The following is a 16548-nucleotide window of genomic DNA, read 5'->3' as shown; positions in this document are numbered from 1 at the left end:
GGACTGTTTAGCCTAAAGAAAGAGAAAACAATGGAGTCACGTTGAATCTTGGCCACGGCTCACCGGCGGTGCATCCTGGGGCAAATCATTAACCTTAGTGAGGTTCAGTTTCCTCATCTGTAAAATGGGTTGCTGAGGTGATCAAATAACAGGGCATAGAGACATGCTTGTAAACCTGTAAGCGTGAGTATGTGTAATAGCAGAGCTTATACTTTCGTCTCGGGTTCATTTCTACCCCTGAGGATGTGGTAGATGTTCCGGGAAGCTGTGCTGATGTTTCTGTGCGTTGGCGAAGATGGAGCAGTGACGGGCTTCCTTCCAAACAGGGCGTTTGGTGTGGTCAGAGGACACCTCTTTGGCCAGCGGTGAAAGTACAGAGAGAACTCCGAGAGAACCTGTTATAGTGTCTCTGAGTCTTTAAGGAGAACCATGCCTGAAGACGGGGGTGGATCCGGTCCTGCCAGCTCTAGAAGGCTCTTGTTCACAGACGGGCCAGTTCAGGGCACAGGAAGGCTGACGGGGGCCGCCTCTGTGGACGCTGCTCTTAGAATTCTAATGTTGATGACGATCCAGTGTGTTTTCAGCTTCCTCCTGACAGCTCAGGCCAAGTCACCGTTGTGACCCTGGGAAGACATCCCGAGAAGTCTCGGGAGAGATCTGAGGGTGGCACATCGCTCATCTCTCTCCACCTGATACCGCCCGCTTGTCCTTGTGGCCTCCCCGTATCGAGTGCCCACACTGACCACCTCTTCATTTTGTTCCTGCCTTTTCCTCTTTCTCTCTTCTCTCTCTCAGTCAGCTCTAGCCGAGGTGGCAACTCAGATCACTCCTGAGGAGAGTGGCTTATGTGCTCTTGGAGGGCAAAACGGGGCTAGGCCCACGGGAGGCTCACAGCTTTACTGAGCATGTGTGACTCTCACTGTATCCTCACCTGCTCAGAAATTGATGCGTTCTGCAGTTGTTGTTTTTTTATTTCTTGTTTTTTGATTTTGCAGAGAGAAATGAGACTAGAGAAACTTTTAGAGGACTCACAAAATAAAAAGTTATTTTAAACTTACCGCCTTTTTGCAGGAATATGGTAGCCATACTAACACCAGGGTTTGAGAGTGAGCTAGGATACCTAAAACCAGCTTGCTTGCCTTCTAGAAGATTTGGTTAAAAGACCCACGGGTAAGCTGTGTCACCTCTTTATTCCCACAACCAAAAAGATACACAAACCATCCCACTTACCTCCTTTCTTCCCACATCAAGCTTTGCCTGACACACACACAATTCTTGTGTTTCTTAGGCACTGTCTCGGCTAAAATTTCCCCAGAAGCTATTCCATATGTTTTCAGTTCTGCCTGATTTCTTCCACCCATGCCTCTCTACCTTCTTGCTGCACTCTTCATCTCCTACCGCAGACGGGCAGCACAGGGTGCACAGTGCCCCTGGGAGGGTGTGCCTGGCGCGTGTGTGTGTGCGTGCTTGCGGAGGGGGGAGCATGAGGCATGGCCAGGATCGCCAGGGATCTTGGCTGAGACACGTGGGCCTCGCCGGCGGAGTGGCAGGCTGAAGGGTGCTTGCGGGCACCCTCCTCTGGCCAGCTCTCGTCCCGTGGAGTCTGAGGGTCCTGCCTCGGGCAGAACGTCGTAACAGAGTACTTGGCACGGCCAGCCCCTCGTTCTCCATTCGTCTGCCGGATGGACAACATGCTTCTCAGGCAGGAACCAGCGCCCAGAGAACAGGTGAAAAGGCCGGGAGTCACACCCCGTGGAGCTAGAATGACATCAGTGGCTCTCGATCCTGGAATTGAGGCTCAGGATCACAGACTGTGTTGAAAATAAGATTCCTGGGCCTCACCTCTGAAGGTTCTGACTCATTAAGTCCTGGGTGAGGCGGAGGAATGTATATTTCTTAAAGAGCTCCCCCAGATGATTCTGAAGGACAGGCAGGTTTCAGAACTGTGCCCTCAAATGTCATCCACTGTCGACAGGGTAATTTGCTTTTCTGGGCAGAGATTTCCCAGAAGAGCAGCAATAATGGGCTCCCAGGAAAACAGCGAGTCCGTGGGGCCTCCCAGGAGACCCCAGTGGAAGGTAGGAGAGGGAAATGGGATATCAGGGTATCAGGTGAGACTCGGGCTTGGAGAGTTGAGTCCCTGGGGAATGGGAGATAGTGCTAGTCTGAATGGGATCAGAGGACCCGGCCCCGGCTCCCACCCCCAAAGAGCCAGGAAGGGGCTTATTCTCCCTTCACTTGTGCTCAGGGGTCTCACCTTTTAGGTTTCTGATAACAGTATCAGCTAAAACCCTGAGTAAGCAACAGCTGAGGTCTTCATGCTATCTCCACAGAGGACTTCCCACAAACCTGCTTCTGGAACCTTCATTTCAGGAAAGGTTCTCTAGGGGTCCCTTCCATGCTTGCCTGAAAGAGACCTTTTTCTGGATTTTCTTCTTTATTCCATCCTGCCCCCTCCATTTCACAGAAGGCAGGGTCAAAGGAACATTGGCAGCTCTGGGGAAGAGGTCGGGGTGTCTTGCCCCTGAGCCTCTCATCCCCACTCCCACCCTGGCCTGGCTCTCTCCCCCAGATTCCCACCCAGGGGGCACATGGAGTGAGGGGGACGAGGGGCCTGGGACCCAGGCTCTGCAGTGCTGGCCCCGGTTCTGAAGAGGCCCCAGGAAGTAGACACAGAATGGCACCAGAGGCCTCACACCTCCAGAGCAGAAAGATGGCAGGAGCCACTACGAACTGCCAACCTTTAACTTACGACTTCTTCCTCCCAGTACCTGGACCTTTTGAGGCCACAGGCCCTGAGCCTCCAGATAAGATAGGTCTCCTTCATAGACTGGCCGAGGTCTGGTGTTTTCCCCCTTCTCTGCTACAGTCAAGAGAATAAGCACCTGACCTCTGCCAGGGTCTTTGCTCAGGTTCGCTAAATGAGGGTCTTCTGGCTTCCTACTCCTGGGACGGTGTGACTGTTTTTGTTTTTGTTTTGTTTTGTTTTGTTTTGTTTTGTTTTGTTTTATCAGAATGTGAGTTCCTGAACGCTCCTGCCCTCTGCTGGACAGACAGCTCTGGGCGCTGATCTGTGCCTCAGAGTGGCGGCCTTTAGCTGCTGGCAGGGTACCCAGGCAGGCCTCTCTTGGGGTCTGGTCTGGAGGGAGTGGGCTAGTTAGAGGCCACCTTCTCAGGGTCCTGGCAACCTCAGGGCAGCCAAGTTTGGGAGGTGCCAGGATGACTGTCAGGCCTTGAATCTGTGTAAGCCCATTTCCATCCACAACTCACCGTGGAATGTGAGCAAGTCAATCTCTCCAGGCCTCACTTTCTTTGTCTGTACAATGCATCTATAAAACCATCTCCCGTGCAATCTGTCACCGAGGCCCAGCCGTGCCTGGCGCATAGCAGGGGCTCAGTCGGTGGTCGTGCCTTGCCCCATCCCCGAAGCCACCTCTGATCTTTCCATCTTGCTCCCACAGGCCTCAACACCTCCCAAGCACAGAGCGTCCCCGTCATCAACAGTGTGGCCGGCAGCCTGGCAGCCCTGCAGCCTGTCCAGTTCTCCCAGCAGCTACACAGCCCTCACCAGCAGCCCCTCATGCAGCAGAGCCCCAGCAGTCACATGACCCAGCAGCCCTTCATGGCAGCGGTGACTCAGCTGCAGAATTCCCACAGTAAGGACGCGGGTGTGGTGGGGGCGGGGGAAGGGGGGGGGGAGGTCACCACCAAGGGCCCTAAGCAGCCCACCCCCGCCCTCTCTGGATCTGTACTTGATGAGAAGTGTATTGATTTGGTTACTTTTCCCTACCTATTATCAACCCAGACAATCTCTCACTCTTGTGTGGTCTGTGCCTTTCTTAGACCTACCCTCTACCTCCATGACTCCTGGGGGAAGGTTTGAAGAGGACAGTCGAGGCCTATATGTAAAGGGGAGTTGGAGATACAGAGCAGGGGTTACACTGTATGGAACACATACCACAGCTTCCCGCTCTGGCACCCGTGGACGATCTCAGCAGGCAACCACGCCTTTTCCCCATGAGCCTCAACTTAGCCTTTTTAGTCTAAAGTTCCAGGTAGCCATTAGCAAATGGTAAGAGTGGGCATGCAGTTTGCATTCCCCGAAATTGAAGAATCTTCTAGAATCCCCATGCTGTCCAATTTATATACCCCAAACATCTCTAATTGAGAACATGGACATAGGACATGGGTGGAAAATACCACCCACGCGCCATCTTGGATAAGGAATAGTAGCGCCACTGTGCTCCCCCCGCCCCCAGGCTATTTCTCATATCCCATTTCTACACCTACTCTTAAGTCCTATCTTTCAACCAGTTAGTTCCCACCCACTCCCAGCCACTGTGTGTCTGCCCTCCATCCTGAGCCCCAGGCCCCCAGCCAGCCCTCTGGCCAGGTCAGGATACAGCCCTTGGCCTACAAGTTTGGGGAGAAATCACAGCAGGCACGGTCCCACAGGAATACCAGAGAAGGCTCTGGAATAGAGTGATTGTCTTGGAGTCGGACAAACCTAGGATTTAAATCCTGGCTCTCAGGCTTACCAGCTGTGTAGAAGTTACTTTGCCACTCTGAGCCTCAATTTCCTCATCCATAAAATGAAATGTGGAATGATTGTGGGGATGAGATTAATAATGTGGAGTGATTATTTAGAGGGATTATGGAGATGAAATAAGGATAGGTATGAACTGCGCTTGGTAAATGTAAGAGTTACAGAAATGCAGGTGGTGATTTATTAAGGGACTTTTTCACGGGAGGAGGCAGGAATGGGGAAGAGGATTTTTGTTTCTCCCCTGGCTGCCTCAGTCAGAGCTGTGGGTCTGAGGAAGAGCAGCCAAGTTCAGCCTTCTTTCCTCGGGGCGCTCTCCCCACCCCAGGCCTGCAGAGCTGGTGTCTAAGCACCATCTCACATTCCAGCCACATTTTTTTGTGGCTTCTGGAAAAATCTGCCATAACCTGTAGCAGAGTCTGGGACCACATGTATCCACTTTCCTTCTGTTCAGGGCCTGACAATATGCCCCCACTTGTCCCTGCCCCCTTGCCAGGCCCAGGTGGAATTGTCAGAGAGTAGTCCCCAGTGAGCTGTGGACTGCCGAGGCCCAGCGGGGGGCCCCAGGACCAGGCAACAACCACCCTCCCTCCACAGGAAGGACAAGCTGGGGTGGCAGGCAGTGACCTTGACCCCATCCCCTACTAGAGGATGCTGTGGTAGATAGAATAGGCTGGTCCCTCCCTCATGGCCTAACATCCACACGCTCCTGTTACTTGGTCACATGACTTAGAATGTATATAAATCTAATGGATAAAACACACGAGTCAAAAGGCTCTAGACTTGGTGAACAAGTACTGGAAAAACTGAAAAATGAGTCACGTGCTCCCCAATGTCTTATTTGCATCTAGTCTCCCCTTGCCTATTGTCCTTCATCTCTATGTGATGTCATAATATGACCTGTGATGTCATTTTAGCACAAACGGGAACAACCCAGAATTATACAATGAATTATACCCATGTCTAATTATAATTATTAATTAATTCATAATTGCTTGCATAAGACCTGGTGCTTGAGTTATGGCAGGTGTGATACGCTCGTGCCGGCCGGCTCGCGTATGTTTGCTAGCGACTTAGAGCTTCTTTTGACCGAAAATCTCCAACGCAGCACATACGCCTGAGGGCCATTTGTTGGTGCCCAGGCATCGAACATTTAACTGAAAGTCAGAACAGAAGTGCCGCCCACTGCTGTCTACAAGACACTGCAAAGCTGTTTGTTTATTTGGTACAAAGTACTTTACACATGAAGTTTTCTTTTTTTTTTTTTTTAAGATTTTATTTATTTATTTGACAGAGGCAGCAAGAAAGGGAACACAAGCAGGGGGAGTGGGAGAGGGAGAAGCAGGCTTCCCGCTGAGCAGGGAGCCCGATGCGGGGCTCAGTCCCAGAACCCTGGGATCACGCCCTGAGCCGAAGGCAGACGCTTAACGCTGCCACCCTGGCCCCCTACACATGAAGTTTTCTAATCCTACAACAGCTATCATTCCCACTTTACAGATGAGGAAATGAGGGTATGTAACTTAATTGAGGAGCCGGGATTTAAACACATGGACGTTCTTTTTGCCGCCATCACGCTGCCTTCCAAAACATCACCAGCACCGCCCCCCTTTTCTCTGCCTCGGGACATGGAGCTATGGTGCGGGATGGGGGGTCTGTAGCTGCGTATCGGCCTGTGTGATCTGCACCTTGACTTTGTCTTCGCTCTGTCTCTGCAGTGTACACACACAAGCAGGAACCCCCCCAGTACTCCCACACCTCCCGGTTTCCGTCTGCGATGGTGGTCACGGATACGAGCAGCATCAGTACGCTTACCAACATGTCTTCCAGTAAACAGGTAACGGCAGCCGGAAGTGGGGGAGGGGGTAACGACCCAGGCTGTCGATGTGCAGAGAGGGTGGCACGTGTGGGCCGAGCTTGGTCCTTCCCAGGCTCCTCGTTACTTGCTAAAGGAATCCCCGAGGTCAGAGGGCAAAGAAGATGGGCCACAGGCTAAAGGGACTTCTGCTCCCCCAGCTTCCCCAACAAGAGCACTGAATGACAGAGCTTGATAAATCACTGGAGACTGGATTACATGGAGCCTTTAGGTGTTGAGACTGAGTATTCCCCCGTGGATTGATCGGTGGTCCATGGAAAAGGTGTTTCCAAGGGCGACTGGGGAAAGTCACACCCTCTGTAGAGTTTCATGCTTTGCAAGAGGGGTCCCTAAAGGTGTTCCACAAATTAATCCATAGAAGAGGGGAGAGGGAACCATGGTCCTGAGGCTGATTCCCCCATCTGGGACCCATGCTGGACCCAGAGCGCTGTAAGTTCCAGAGAATGACGCAGTTCTCCCAACCCGTGGAGATTCCCCAGTAGACAGTCTGGCCTTACAGGGGCCTGCATTTACTTGGTGTTTTATCAAGACAACTTAGAATTGACTTCCGGTACACTAAAAGTGGGGAACCCAGAGGCTTACTCCCCCTTTCAGGGGATGGCTAGTTCCCAGCTCCGGGTAGAGCTGATGGAGCAGTAAAGCCAAAGACAAGGCTCGTCACTGCAGCTTGGACAGCCGGACTGTCAGGACATGAAGAGTCAGGAAACAGGACAAGATGTCTGAACACGCATGACAATTCCAGAATAACACAATAGGACCTTTTAGGAGCTGGGGTCTGTGCAGTGTGGGAACTGTTTGGCCTCTATTGATTACTAGATAAGTAGGCGACAGCCTTGAACTTCATGTCAGAGGCTCTCAGCCGGGTTTGGGCTTGTTGATGGTCTTTTTTCCATCCGAGTCCTACGACTCACACCTCCTCCATTACCATGTGCTGCCAAGCAGGTTTTCTCATGGGCTTGGGTTCTCTGCTCCTCCCTGGGCCCACATCTCCTTCTGATCCTACAGTGTTGGAGAGCAGGTGGGTTCTGTTCCCGGGTTTGCCCCTTGTTTGGTGACCTTGCCGTCTCCGAGCCCTCATTTTTTCACCTTTATTTTTTATTTTATTTTTTATTTTTTAAGATTTTATTTATTTATTCGACAGAGATAGAGACAGCCAGCGAGAGAGGGAACACAAGCAGGGGGAGTGGGAGAGGAAGAAGCAGGCTCATAGTGGAAGAGCCTGACGTGGGGCTCGATCCCATAACGCCGGGATCACGCCCTGAGCCGAAGGCAGACGCTTAACCACTGTGCCACCCAGGCGCCCCCATTTTTTCACCTTTAAAATGAGAGTCATAACATGGACTTGTTCTGGGGATTCGATGAGGTCATGTAGATTAAGTGCCTGGCATGTCTTAGGTGTACACGTGTGTGCTCATGAACACACGCACGCACACGCACACACATGCACACGCGCACACACATGTATACACACGCGCACGTACACACAGACACGCATGCACGCACATGCACGCACACGCACACACACGCATGCACACACGCACACGCACACATGCATGCACACACACAGGCGCGCGCGCGCGGCCTAGGCAGCTGGGCTCTTGAGCTGGGGGAGAGGGAGAGGTGTGTGGGACCTGCTCTGCCACTCTTCTCTCACCCAATGGAAGATGAAAGGACACCCCCCCGTTGCCCTGCCCTTCGACTCCCGTGTGATTTCCCACTCTTTGTAGTGAGCAGGGAAAACATTTATCTGCGCTCACAAATCTCAATCAGGGGGGCAGCCAGGCGCAGCAGCCCTGCTTGGGAATACCTTCCCCTTTGAAAGGTTTATCAATCCATCTGCCGCTTGGTCAGCCCTAGACAGGGCTCTGATTAATTATTCCTGTCTTTCCCGAGTTGACTTTGATGCTTGCTTGTTGAAACAAGCCCTCTGAGTTCAGGAAATGGTCTCTTAATCAAAATACTTCGAGATGCTCTCTGAGACGCGGCCCTGGCCCCCAGATGGCTTCTCCCCGCCTCGGGACAGAGTGGCCAGCCGACCTTGAAGCTGCAGGAACAGCCCTCTAGAACCACCGTGGCATTGTCCCTAAGTCCCTGGGCGTTCAGGAGTCTGGCGGTAGACGCATTTCCAGGACAATGAGAAAGATGATTACACTTAGAATCAAACTGTTCACGGAGCACTTCAGGGTTATACTTCTCACGAACGCGACCTCATCATTTTCTTTTTATTGCAACTTCCTTGGTACAAAGGAATGAACGGAGGCTCAGTGAGGGAGAGTGACCTGCCCAAGGTCTCACAGGTGGTCAGTTCTAGAGCTGGACCTTCAGACTCTGGGCTTTGACTCTAAATCCTGGATTCCTTCCACCTAAACAATACTTGCCTTCCGATCTCCATCTCTGAAATACCCACGGCATTTGCTGCTCTTGCAGTCTTAACGGTCAGGAGCACGCATAAAATTCAGCCCACGAAGGTGTTCCAATCAGGCAACTTTCTTCCTCCAAACTGAAGGAGAAGAGAACTGGGAAAGCACGATGAAGTCAAGTGAGGGTAGAGGTGCTGCCTCCCGACAGAAAGAACCAAGGTGAAGAAAATTTGTACTAACTCTGGTCCCCAGGCAAAGGGTCAGAAATGAATTCTGGAAGAGACTTAGTTGGCAATTCTGCTTTCTCTTTGTTCTAAAGTATTCTTTTCCAAAAGGAGTTTCAGGACCGTTGCTGGGAATGGGGGGCACATGGGGTGAGGAGAGGAGGTTTCCTTGTTGGTGTAGGTTGGGGTTCAACAGCTAAACACCCCAAGGCAGGGCTCCCCCGAATCTTTCGTATGCTGATGTGTGCGCGCAGTGTGGCCCTGGGGGCGCACAGGGGCTGCGGGCCAAGGGCCGCATCCCGGGCAGTGCTCGCCCAAGACAGAGTGCTAGGAAGAGCCAGCAGCTTTGCGCTAACCCCGGTCCCTTCCCCGCGCCCACCCCCTCATGTGACCTTGGGCAGTTAACTCGCCCTGCAAGACCATTTCTGCATCTCTCGTGGGGAAAATCCTACCCCCTCGTCACAGGATATTCACAGTGCCTGAGAGAGTGGCTGGGCCATGGTCAGGTACTCCAAGTGCTAGCTCCCTCCTTCTCCTTGCCATCTGTGGTCCTTTCGGAGATACCTTCTATCGACTCCTTCAGAATTTAACTCATTGCTTGTTCTACATGGGGTCAAAGGAGGTTCTATCAGTAAAATGTCTTAGGATGAGGACCATCTCTCAAGCACGTCCCCTTCTTGCGCCTTGGCTCCAGACCCCTGCTTCCCATTTTTATGCTGACTCGCAGATGTGCTCTCACCCCTGGACTCCCAGGAAAAAAGCAGATCGTGCAGGGGCCTCCCAGAGCACCAGAGCCCTGTGTGCTTAGCCGAATGCCGGGGCTATAGCAGACGTTCAGTAACTATGAATGAATGAACGAATGAATGAGTTAAGAGCTAGCATTGTTTGAGAGCTTCCCATTTGCATTGCAACACTCTAGGCACTTCCGAGCTGGGGGTGGGGGTGGGCAGGCAGAGGGAGAAGCTGTGGGACTCGATCCCAGGATCCTGGGGTCATGACCTGAGCCGAAGACAGATGGCTAACCCACTGAGCCACCCAGGCGTCCGCAGGATTTGAACTTGTATCTGATCCAGGTGTTTTCGTTGTCAAGACAGACATGCCCCAGGGCTGAGCGGATCACATTTCCCGAACCCCCGGGCGGGGGCTCCCTCTGTGTGCCTCCCCCTCCGCCGTGGGGGCCGGCGAGCTCCCATCTGCATGGGTCTGTACCTGAGCTCCTAGAAAACAACGCCCCGCCGGCCTGGAACGAGACTGCGGGAAGCCCTGACATGGGGTAGAACAAGTGTGGGCAGGCTGGGCGCCGAATCATGTTTCCACAGCCTCTGTACCCACTGCTCCCCTTCCTAGTTTACAGAGAGGTCAGGAGAGGCCCCTCCCCCCACCCCCAGCAGTCACTGCTCAGGGGTGCTGACAAGGAGGTGGACGGCCTCTCGTAAATCGCCGGCAGCTTCCCCACGTCCCAGCCTTCTCCACTGGTGGGCAGGCAGGACCGCCTGAGAGCCTACCACTTTCTGCCTGTGTGACCTCAGGGAAAGGTCCTGGCCTCTCTGAGCGCCGGGCTCCTCGCTTGTAATATGAAAATGATGAAAGGACTAAAGGCAGGACGTCTTGTGACACCTGGCTCGGCACTAGGCTCGGGGCATGTCTGTCCTGACAACGAAAACACCTGGATCAGATACCCCCAGCCCACGGCAGCTTCCCCTGCTGGCAACCCCGGGCGTCTCTCCAGCTTAAGAAGAAGGACTGTAAACGGCAGACGGCATTTAATTTTCTGCGGCCACGTTCAGACGGTAGAAGGAAGTAATGTTCCTTGTGTCGAGGACACAAACTTGTCCCTTGTGAGGCTCTGGGCAAATTACTTGCAGTCTCTCTAAGGCCTCAGTTACCTTATTGGTAAACTGGAAGTATAATCTTACATTTATCTGTCTGTCTGTCTGTCTATCTATCTATCTATCTATCTGAGAGGGAGAGAAAGGCGGGAGAGGGGCAGTGGGAGAGGAAGAGAGAGAAGCTTAAGCAGGCTCCATACCTAGCACGGAGCCCGACACGGGGCTCGATCTCATGACCCTGAGATCATGACCTGAGCTGAAATCAAGAGTCGGATGCTAAACCAGCCAAGCCACCCAGGTGCCCCATTGTTACTTTTAATAAATAGAGCCATAATTAATCGAATTCAATCATAATAGTGCTGAGTTATCTGTACTCAGTGTTTCTATGTCCTCAGCTCCACTTCTGTCTTGAAGCTCTTCTGACGGGCCTTTGTCCTCACACGGCATTGAAGCCTCTCCTGTCCCGCTCACTAGTACCGCCATGTTGTCAAACCAGTGGGTACTTTTCCGTCTCTGCCTCTGACACAGCTGATCACTCCCTCCTTTTCTCACTTGGATTTTAGGACAGTACCCATTCCTGGTGCTCCCCACTGTGGTGCTCCTCATTTCCGTAGCCGGCAGCTTGTCTTCCCCTGGGGCTCATTCTCTACTGCGTTCACTCCTGGATGATCTCCTCCAGTCCCATGGCTTCGGATCAAGTGTCCACACGGGGGGATCTGGTAGTTCCACCTCCTTACAGACCTCTCCCTTGAGAGCCCATTCGCAAATCCGGTGCAGCTTTGGCGTGGATATGTACATGCTTAATATATCTGACACGCCTCGCTGAAATGGGAACTCTTCATTTTGCCCCTTTCTCCCTACCCAAACTGCTTCTTCCTTGGGCTTCTCCATTTCCAAAAATGGTACCAGATGTTCAGGGGAGAGACCTGAGAATCTCCTTGATTCTTCTCTGCACACCCCACCACCAGTCCCTGGATACGTTCTGCTAGGAATCCTGCAAAATGCATCCCACATCTGAGTGCTTCTCACCACCCCACCAGTCCAGCCCCTTCCCTCACTGGTTCCCTACAGTGGCTGCAACTTCCCACTCCCGCTCTCTCTCCTGCCCCACGATGGTGGTTATGGTCTGTTCACTACGTAGCAGCCAGAATTATCTCTTAAAAGGGGAAACCAATCATGTCACCCCTGCCCCATCAAAACTGTCCAGTAGCTTCCCATTGCAACCAAGCCGAAATGGAAGCTTCCTAAGCCCAGTGTGATCAGCCCCCTGTGGACCCTGCCCTTCTCACTTCCCTCCCATCCTCCCCCTTCCAGTGGGCTTCAGCTGAGCCAGAACTGAAGTGATCCCACTTCAGGACTTGCCCCGAACACTCCATAATGCACATCTTTGCATGCTTGCTCCCTCCTCTCATTCAGCTCAAATGTCACCACCTCAAGGAGGCCCCTCCTGATTGCCCTCTGTAAATGATTCCCTTTTCCTTCAGATCAGCCTAACCTGCTATTATGCTTATTTTTCTACAGAGCGTTCGTCTCCACCTGAAATTTTACTTGTAGACACATGTACAATATATATATATGTATACACACATCACATTTATTTACTTATTTATTGTTCGAAACTCTCTCTAGAATATAAACTCTGTGAGGATGTGGACAGGGTCTTATTCATGGCTGCATCCCCGTGCCTAAAGAAGTGCTAGACCCGTAGAAAGCATTCAAAAATGTGTTAAATGAATGAGTGATAATTACCTGTGTCGAAGGGCTGACGTGTGAATCCAATACAAGGATGCGTGTAAAGCCCTTACTTAGCACGGTGCCTGGCACACAGTAGGACCTCAGTAAACATTAGCTCTTACCATATGTCGTCCGCCCCCTTAGAGCAAGGACGTCCTTAACCATCACCACAGCTACTACCACCGCTTTCAGAGGGAGGGTTCCCTCAGAGATCCTCTGGGCAGGGCCCCCGTGGGGCTGGGTGTGCCAGGCTTTGGTTCTGAGGGACCACAGTGCACCCCTTATCGGCTGTTTGTGTTTAGACTCTGAAGGGGACAAATAACTCGAGGGCCTTTGACAACATTTAGGGCTCTGCCACCATTTTATTATGTGAGCAAACATTTGATAGCTGGGAAGCCCATCCCTAATGACAGGTCATAGAATCTCGCTGGCGTCTCCTTATCTGCCCTTCTTGTTTGCTCTTCTATTGAAACCTGCAAGGTCACAAGCCATTTTCTCTCTCCTCACCTGAAATCTGAAAATTGGCAAAAGGCTGATAGTGGGAAGTAAAGAGACTCAAAAGTGGGGGTGGGGGCGGGAGGAAGAGGAGGCAAAGGGTATCAGAGGGCCCTGACCAGGGCCTCAAGAATTTAAAAGGGTCAGAACCTGTCCCCTCAAATGAACGCACAGCTCAGTCACACTCTGAAGAGGGCTCGCAGCCCGGGGCGCCCTGCGCAGCCCAGTGTTAAGTCTGAGCGCTTCCCGTGTATCGGCTCGTCTGAGCCCTCAACGGCCTCCATTTCACAGGCGAGAAAACTGAGGCACAGAGAGAGTGCCTTGACTAAGAACACAAAGCTGGGAGAAGACTCTTCACCTCAGAGCGTACTAGAAAGAACACGTGCCCGAGGTCACCCAGAACCAGTTTGAATCTCTGTCTCTACACCGCCCTAGTTCTGAAACCGTGGATAATTCACTTTCTTTGAGCTTGTCTTCCTAATCTGTAAAATGGACATAATGGCAACCTCTACAGGATTTTGGCTGGGAGCACTGATTAATGAGATAACGCAATAATAGGCCTTTAACAGTAGTGATAGGTGTGTGTGTGTGTGTGTGTGTGTGTGTGTGTGTGTGTGTGTACACGCATGTGTAAGCTCCTGAGTGTTTAAGGAAGAATCTTTAGAGAAAGAGCCGTTAAGCCAAAAGGCAGAGCATTCCTCTTAGTTGCCAAAACAAGTGAAAGGGAAGGAAGAGACAGAGGGAAGCGAAAAGGGGCTCCCTGGACAGAAAAGGATGGGAAAGATGTTCCACCATAGCCGAAATGAATGAGGCCCAGGGCTCTGGAAAGGGAGCTGCCCCAGGATCGGGGGCGTGGCTCCTCTTGGAGGGTTTCTCCACCTGTTCTGGGGTCTCCTGCCCCCCGCCCACCTGGAAGTCTGGCATCAGAAGCCTTCAGTCCAGAGTTCTCGTCTTAATGGGAACAAGCCTATAGAAAGCACTTTGCAGTTTCCCACACGCCTTCCCTGATGGGTCGTTTGAGCAGGTGGCGGTTTTCTCCTGTGCTCATGGCCTGCTGCACGAGTAGGTCAGCAGCTCTGGCCAGTCTGGGAGTGGGTGAGAAATGCAGGTGCCGGGGCGCCTGGGTGGCACAGTCGTCAAGCCTCTGCCTTCGGCTCAGGGCGTGATCCCGGCGTTATGGGATCGAGCCCCTCCGCTGGGAGCCTGCTTCTTCCACTCCCACTCCCCCTGCTTGTGTTCCCTCTCTCGCTGGCTGTCTCTCTCTCTGTCAAATAAATAAAGAAAATCTTAAAAAAAAAAAAAAAAGAAAAGAAAGAAATACAGGTGCTTAGGCCCACCGCAAGCCCACTCGATCGAAATCCAGCTTTTCACAGGCTCTCCGGTATTCATAGGTCCGTTAAAGTTTGGGGATCAGTGGTCTAGGGGACCCCTGCCCTTAGGGGCGTTAGGAAAAGGACCCTTACGTCCATGAGAGGCAAGAGCTCCCGTCTGGCTGCCGTTGCAACCGCACGGAGCGTGCTGTGAACCCCATGCTCACAGAAAGCGGAGCTTGACTTCAGGATAAAGGTCAGCGAGTTACGACTGTTTCAAGGTCCGCAGCAATTCACTGCTGTCTTCTGAAGTGGCCGGGAAACCTGGCTCGCGACTTTTCCTAAAGGGAGCGTGCTGCAGGACCAACCCCGGGGCACTGAGCGGGCACTGGGTGCTCAGCCCGCGGCTGGCTGAGGGGGGTCTCGGCTGCCCCGGAGAAGCCAGACGAATGGCGCTGTCCCTGCTGAATGCACACCGCTGAGCTCTCTCTCCTCTCTCTGCAGTGCCCCCTCCAAGCCTGGTGATGCCCACCCATCACTTACTTTGCGCACAGCAACAAGGACCCTATTTTCCACACCGTCCCCCTCCGGGCAGCTGTCACGGAAAAGGCCAGTGGCCTGACAAGCGCCTTCGAGAGAGGTCCCTGCCTGCCTGACATCCTGCTGGCGCCTGGACAAGGACAACCCGCTGGGAGGCGCGGCCTGGAGTGCAGCTTCCCTCCCCTTCTATGCAGTATTGTCGCCATGCCTCTCCCAGGATGGCGAGGACTCCCATCCGGCCTGCAGGTCAGACCAGAAGCCACGGAGGAGAAAGAGAGAGAGAGCTGCCGTGTCTACGCTGCACTCCTTCACCGAACAAACGGATGCGAAAAACTTGAATCTGTTACTGAATGAGGAGGACACGTGCTATTGAACTGAGCCAAACACACTGTAAATATCAGCGACCTCCCGCCCCCCCATCCCAGCTGATCTTGAGATTTCTTTTGAAGAAGCAAATTTCTCCAATGGGTGTAAACTATAACCTACTGTAATTAAGTGCAATTACCCCCCTCCGCTTCCTTCCACCCCCGCCCTGTATATAATACTAAAGTGTCTATTAGTTCTCTTTGTAAAGGTCGGAGTTGAATTTTCCAAGTGATTGGCCCCCTTCTCCCTCCCCCCCATGGAGAAATAGCCTGAGTCGTAAGTGAAGGCTCCTGCCCCTGTCCCTCAGGCCTGGACACACACACTGGGACCGTAGAGGTGGGACTGACCGCCAGCCTTCTCCAGTCTCCTGTTGTGAAGACACACGTCTGGATCCTGGAGGGGCTGAACCTGGTATCAGACTAGTAGCCCAGCTTCCGGTGGGGCCAGGGGGTTCAGCCAGCCCACCACCAAGACACCGCAAGGCAGGAAAACTGGCTGCTTGATAGCACAAGAAAACGTGACCCTCTCCGAAAGCCTCCCATTAAAACAGTTTATTTTATCACTGCCCAGAGTCTCATATTTCTGTCTCTGACGCTTCCTCTGCCAGGGTTCCACCAAGAACCCCCCGGCCCCGACTCCCCTTGGAATTTTCCACGTATTCCACTGGGCTCGTGGCTGCGTGTCCCAGTGTCTCCGTGCCGGCTGCACCGCTAAGGTAAGAGGAGTTGATCCCCCAGCCAGACTCCACAAGCCCCTCAGAGGGGCTCTGGCCAGAGCGGGAGGCAACACCTTTGTCTTCGCCATGCTTGCAGGAGTGAAGGGATAGAGTCAGCTCTTGGTGACTCTTGGTCATAGGAACAGATAAAAAGCAGGAAGAATGGGAACCCTGTGGGTAACCTTTTCGGCCTCATTCAAGCATTAAGCCCAGCCTTTCCTAACTTCTGTGGAGCCATTAGTCACTAAGGGAACGGGCTCCCATGAGTGTTGCCTCCTGCGCAGGTTTTCCCCTCTGACAAGGATGCTAATGAGCACAAGATAGTCCAAAAGGCAAAAAGCCAAAGGCCTGGACTGTTCGCCCGCAGGGGCTTTGCCACAGGTAATCCACTGGAAGGAGGCGGTATCTGTCCGCTTCGCTGTGTCCTGTACCGCATGGGCCCTACCAGCACGTGGTTTCTCGCTTCTCGTCCGAGTGTTTCCCAGGCAAGGTGTGAGCAAGGGAGTTCTGCTGAGCGGGCCCCAAGAAACAGGCTTTTCACAATCCCAGCGCAGTGGAG

General features: G+C 52.8%; 1 protein-coding gene across 2 annotated transcripts in view; it reads left to right on the top strand.

Moving 5' to 3' along the window:
• Nucleotides 1-15833, top strand: part of HNF1B (HNF1 homeobox B) — a 53636-nt gene extending 37803 nt beyond the window's left edge. The window contains exons 7-9 of one of the 2 annotated variants that reach the window (XM_040640968.1): nucleotides 3462-3656; nucleotides 6259-6377; nucleotides 14873-15833. In XM_040640968.1, coding sequence (XP_040496902.1) covers nucleotides 3462-3656; nucleotides 6259-6377; nucleotides 14873-14893 — 335 coding nt within the window. In that variant the 3' untranslated portion in view covers nucleotides 14894-15833. Of the gene's footprint in view, nucleotides 1-3461; nucleotides 3657-6258; nucleotides 6875-14872 lie in introns of those variants that run through there. The other variant, XM_040640967.1, reaches the window with a different exon arrangement.
• Nucleotides 15834-16548: the final 715 nt, after the last annotated feature.

Source organism: Ursus maritimus, unplaced genomic scaffold, assembly GCF_017311325.1.
Source record: "Ursus maritimus isolate PB19 unplaced genomic scaffold, ASM1731132v1 scaffold_24, whole genome shotgun sequence".
Lineage (NCBI taxonomy): Eukaryota > Metazoa > Chordata > Mammalia > Carnivora > Ursidae > Ursus > Ursus maritimus.
Note: the sequence above shows the minus strand (reverse complement) of the source record. Positions and strands in the feature narration are given on the sequence as shown.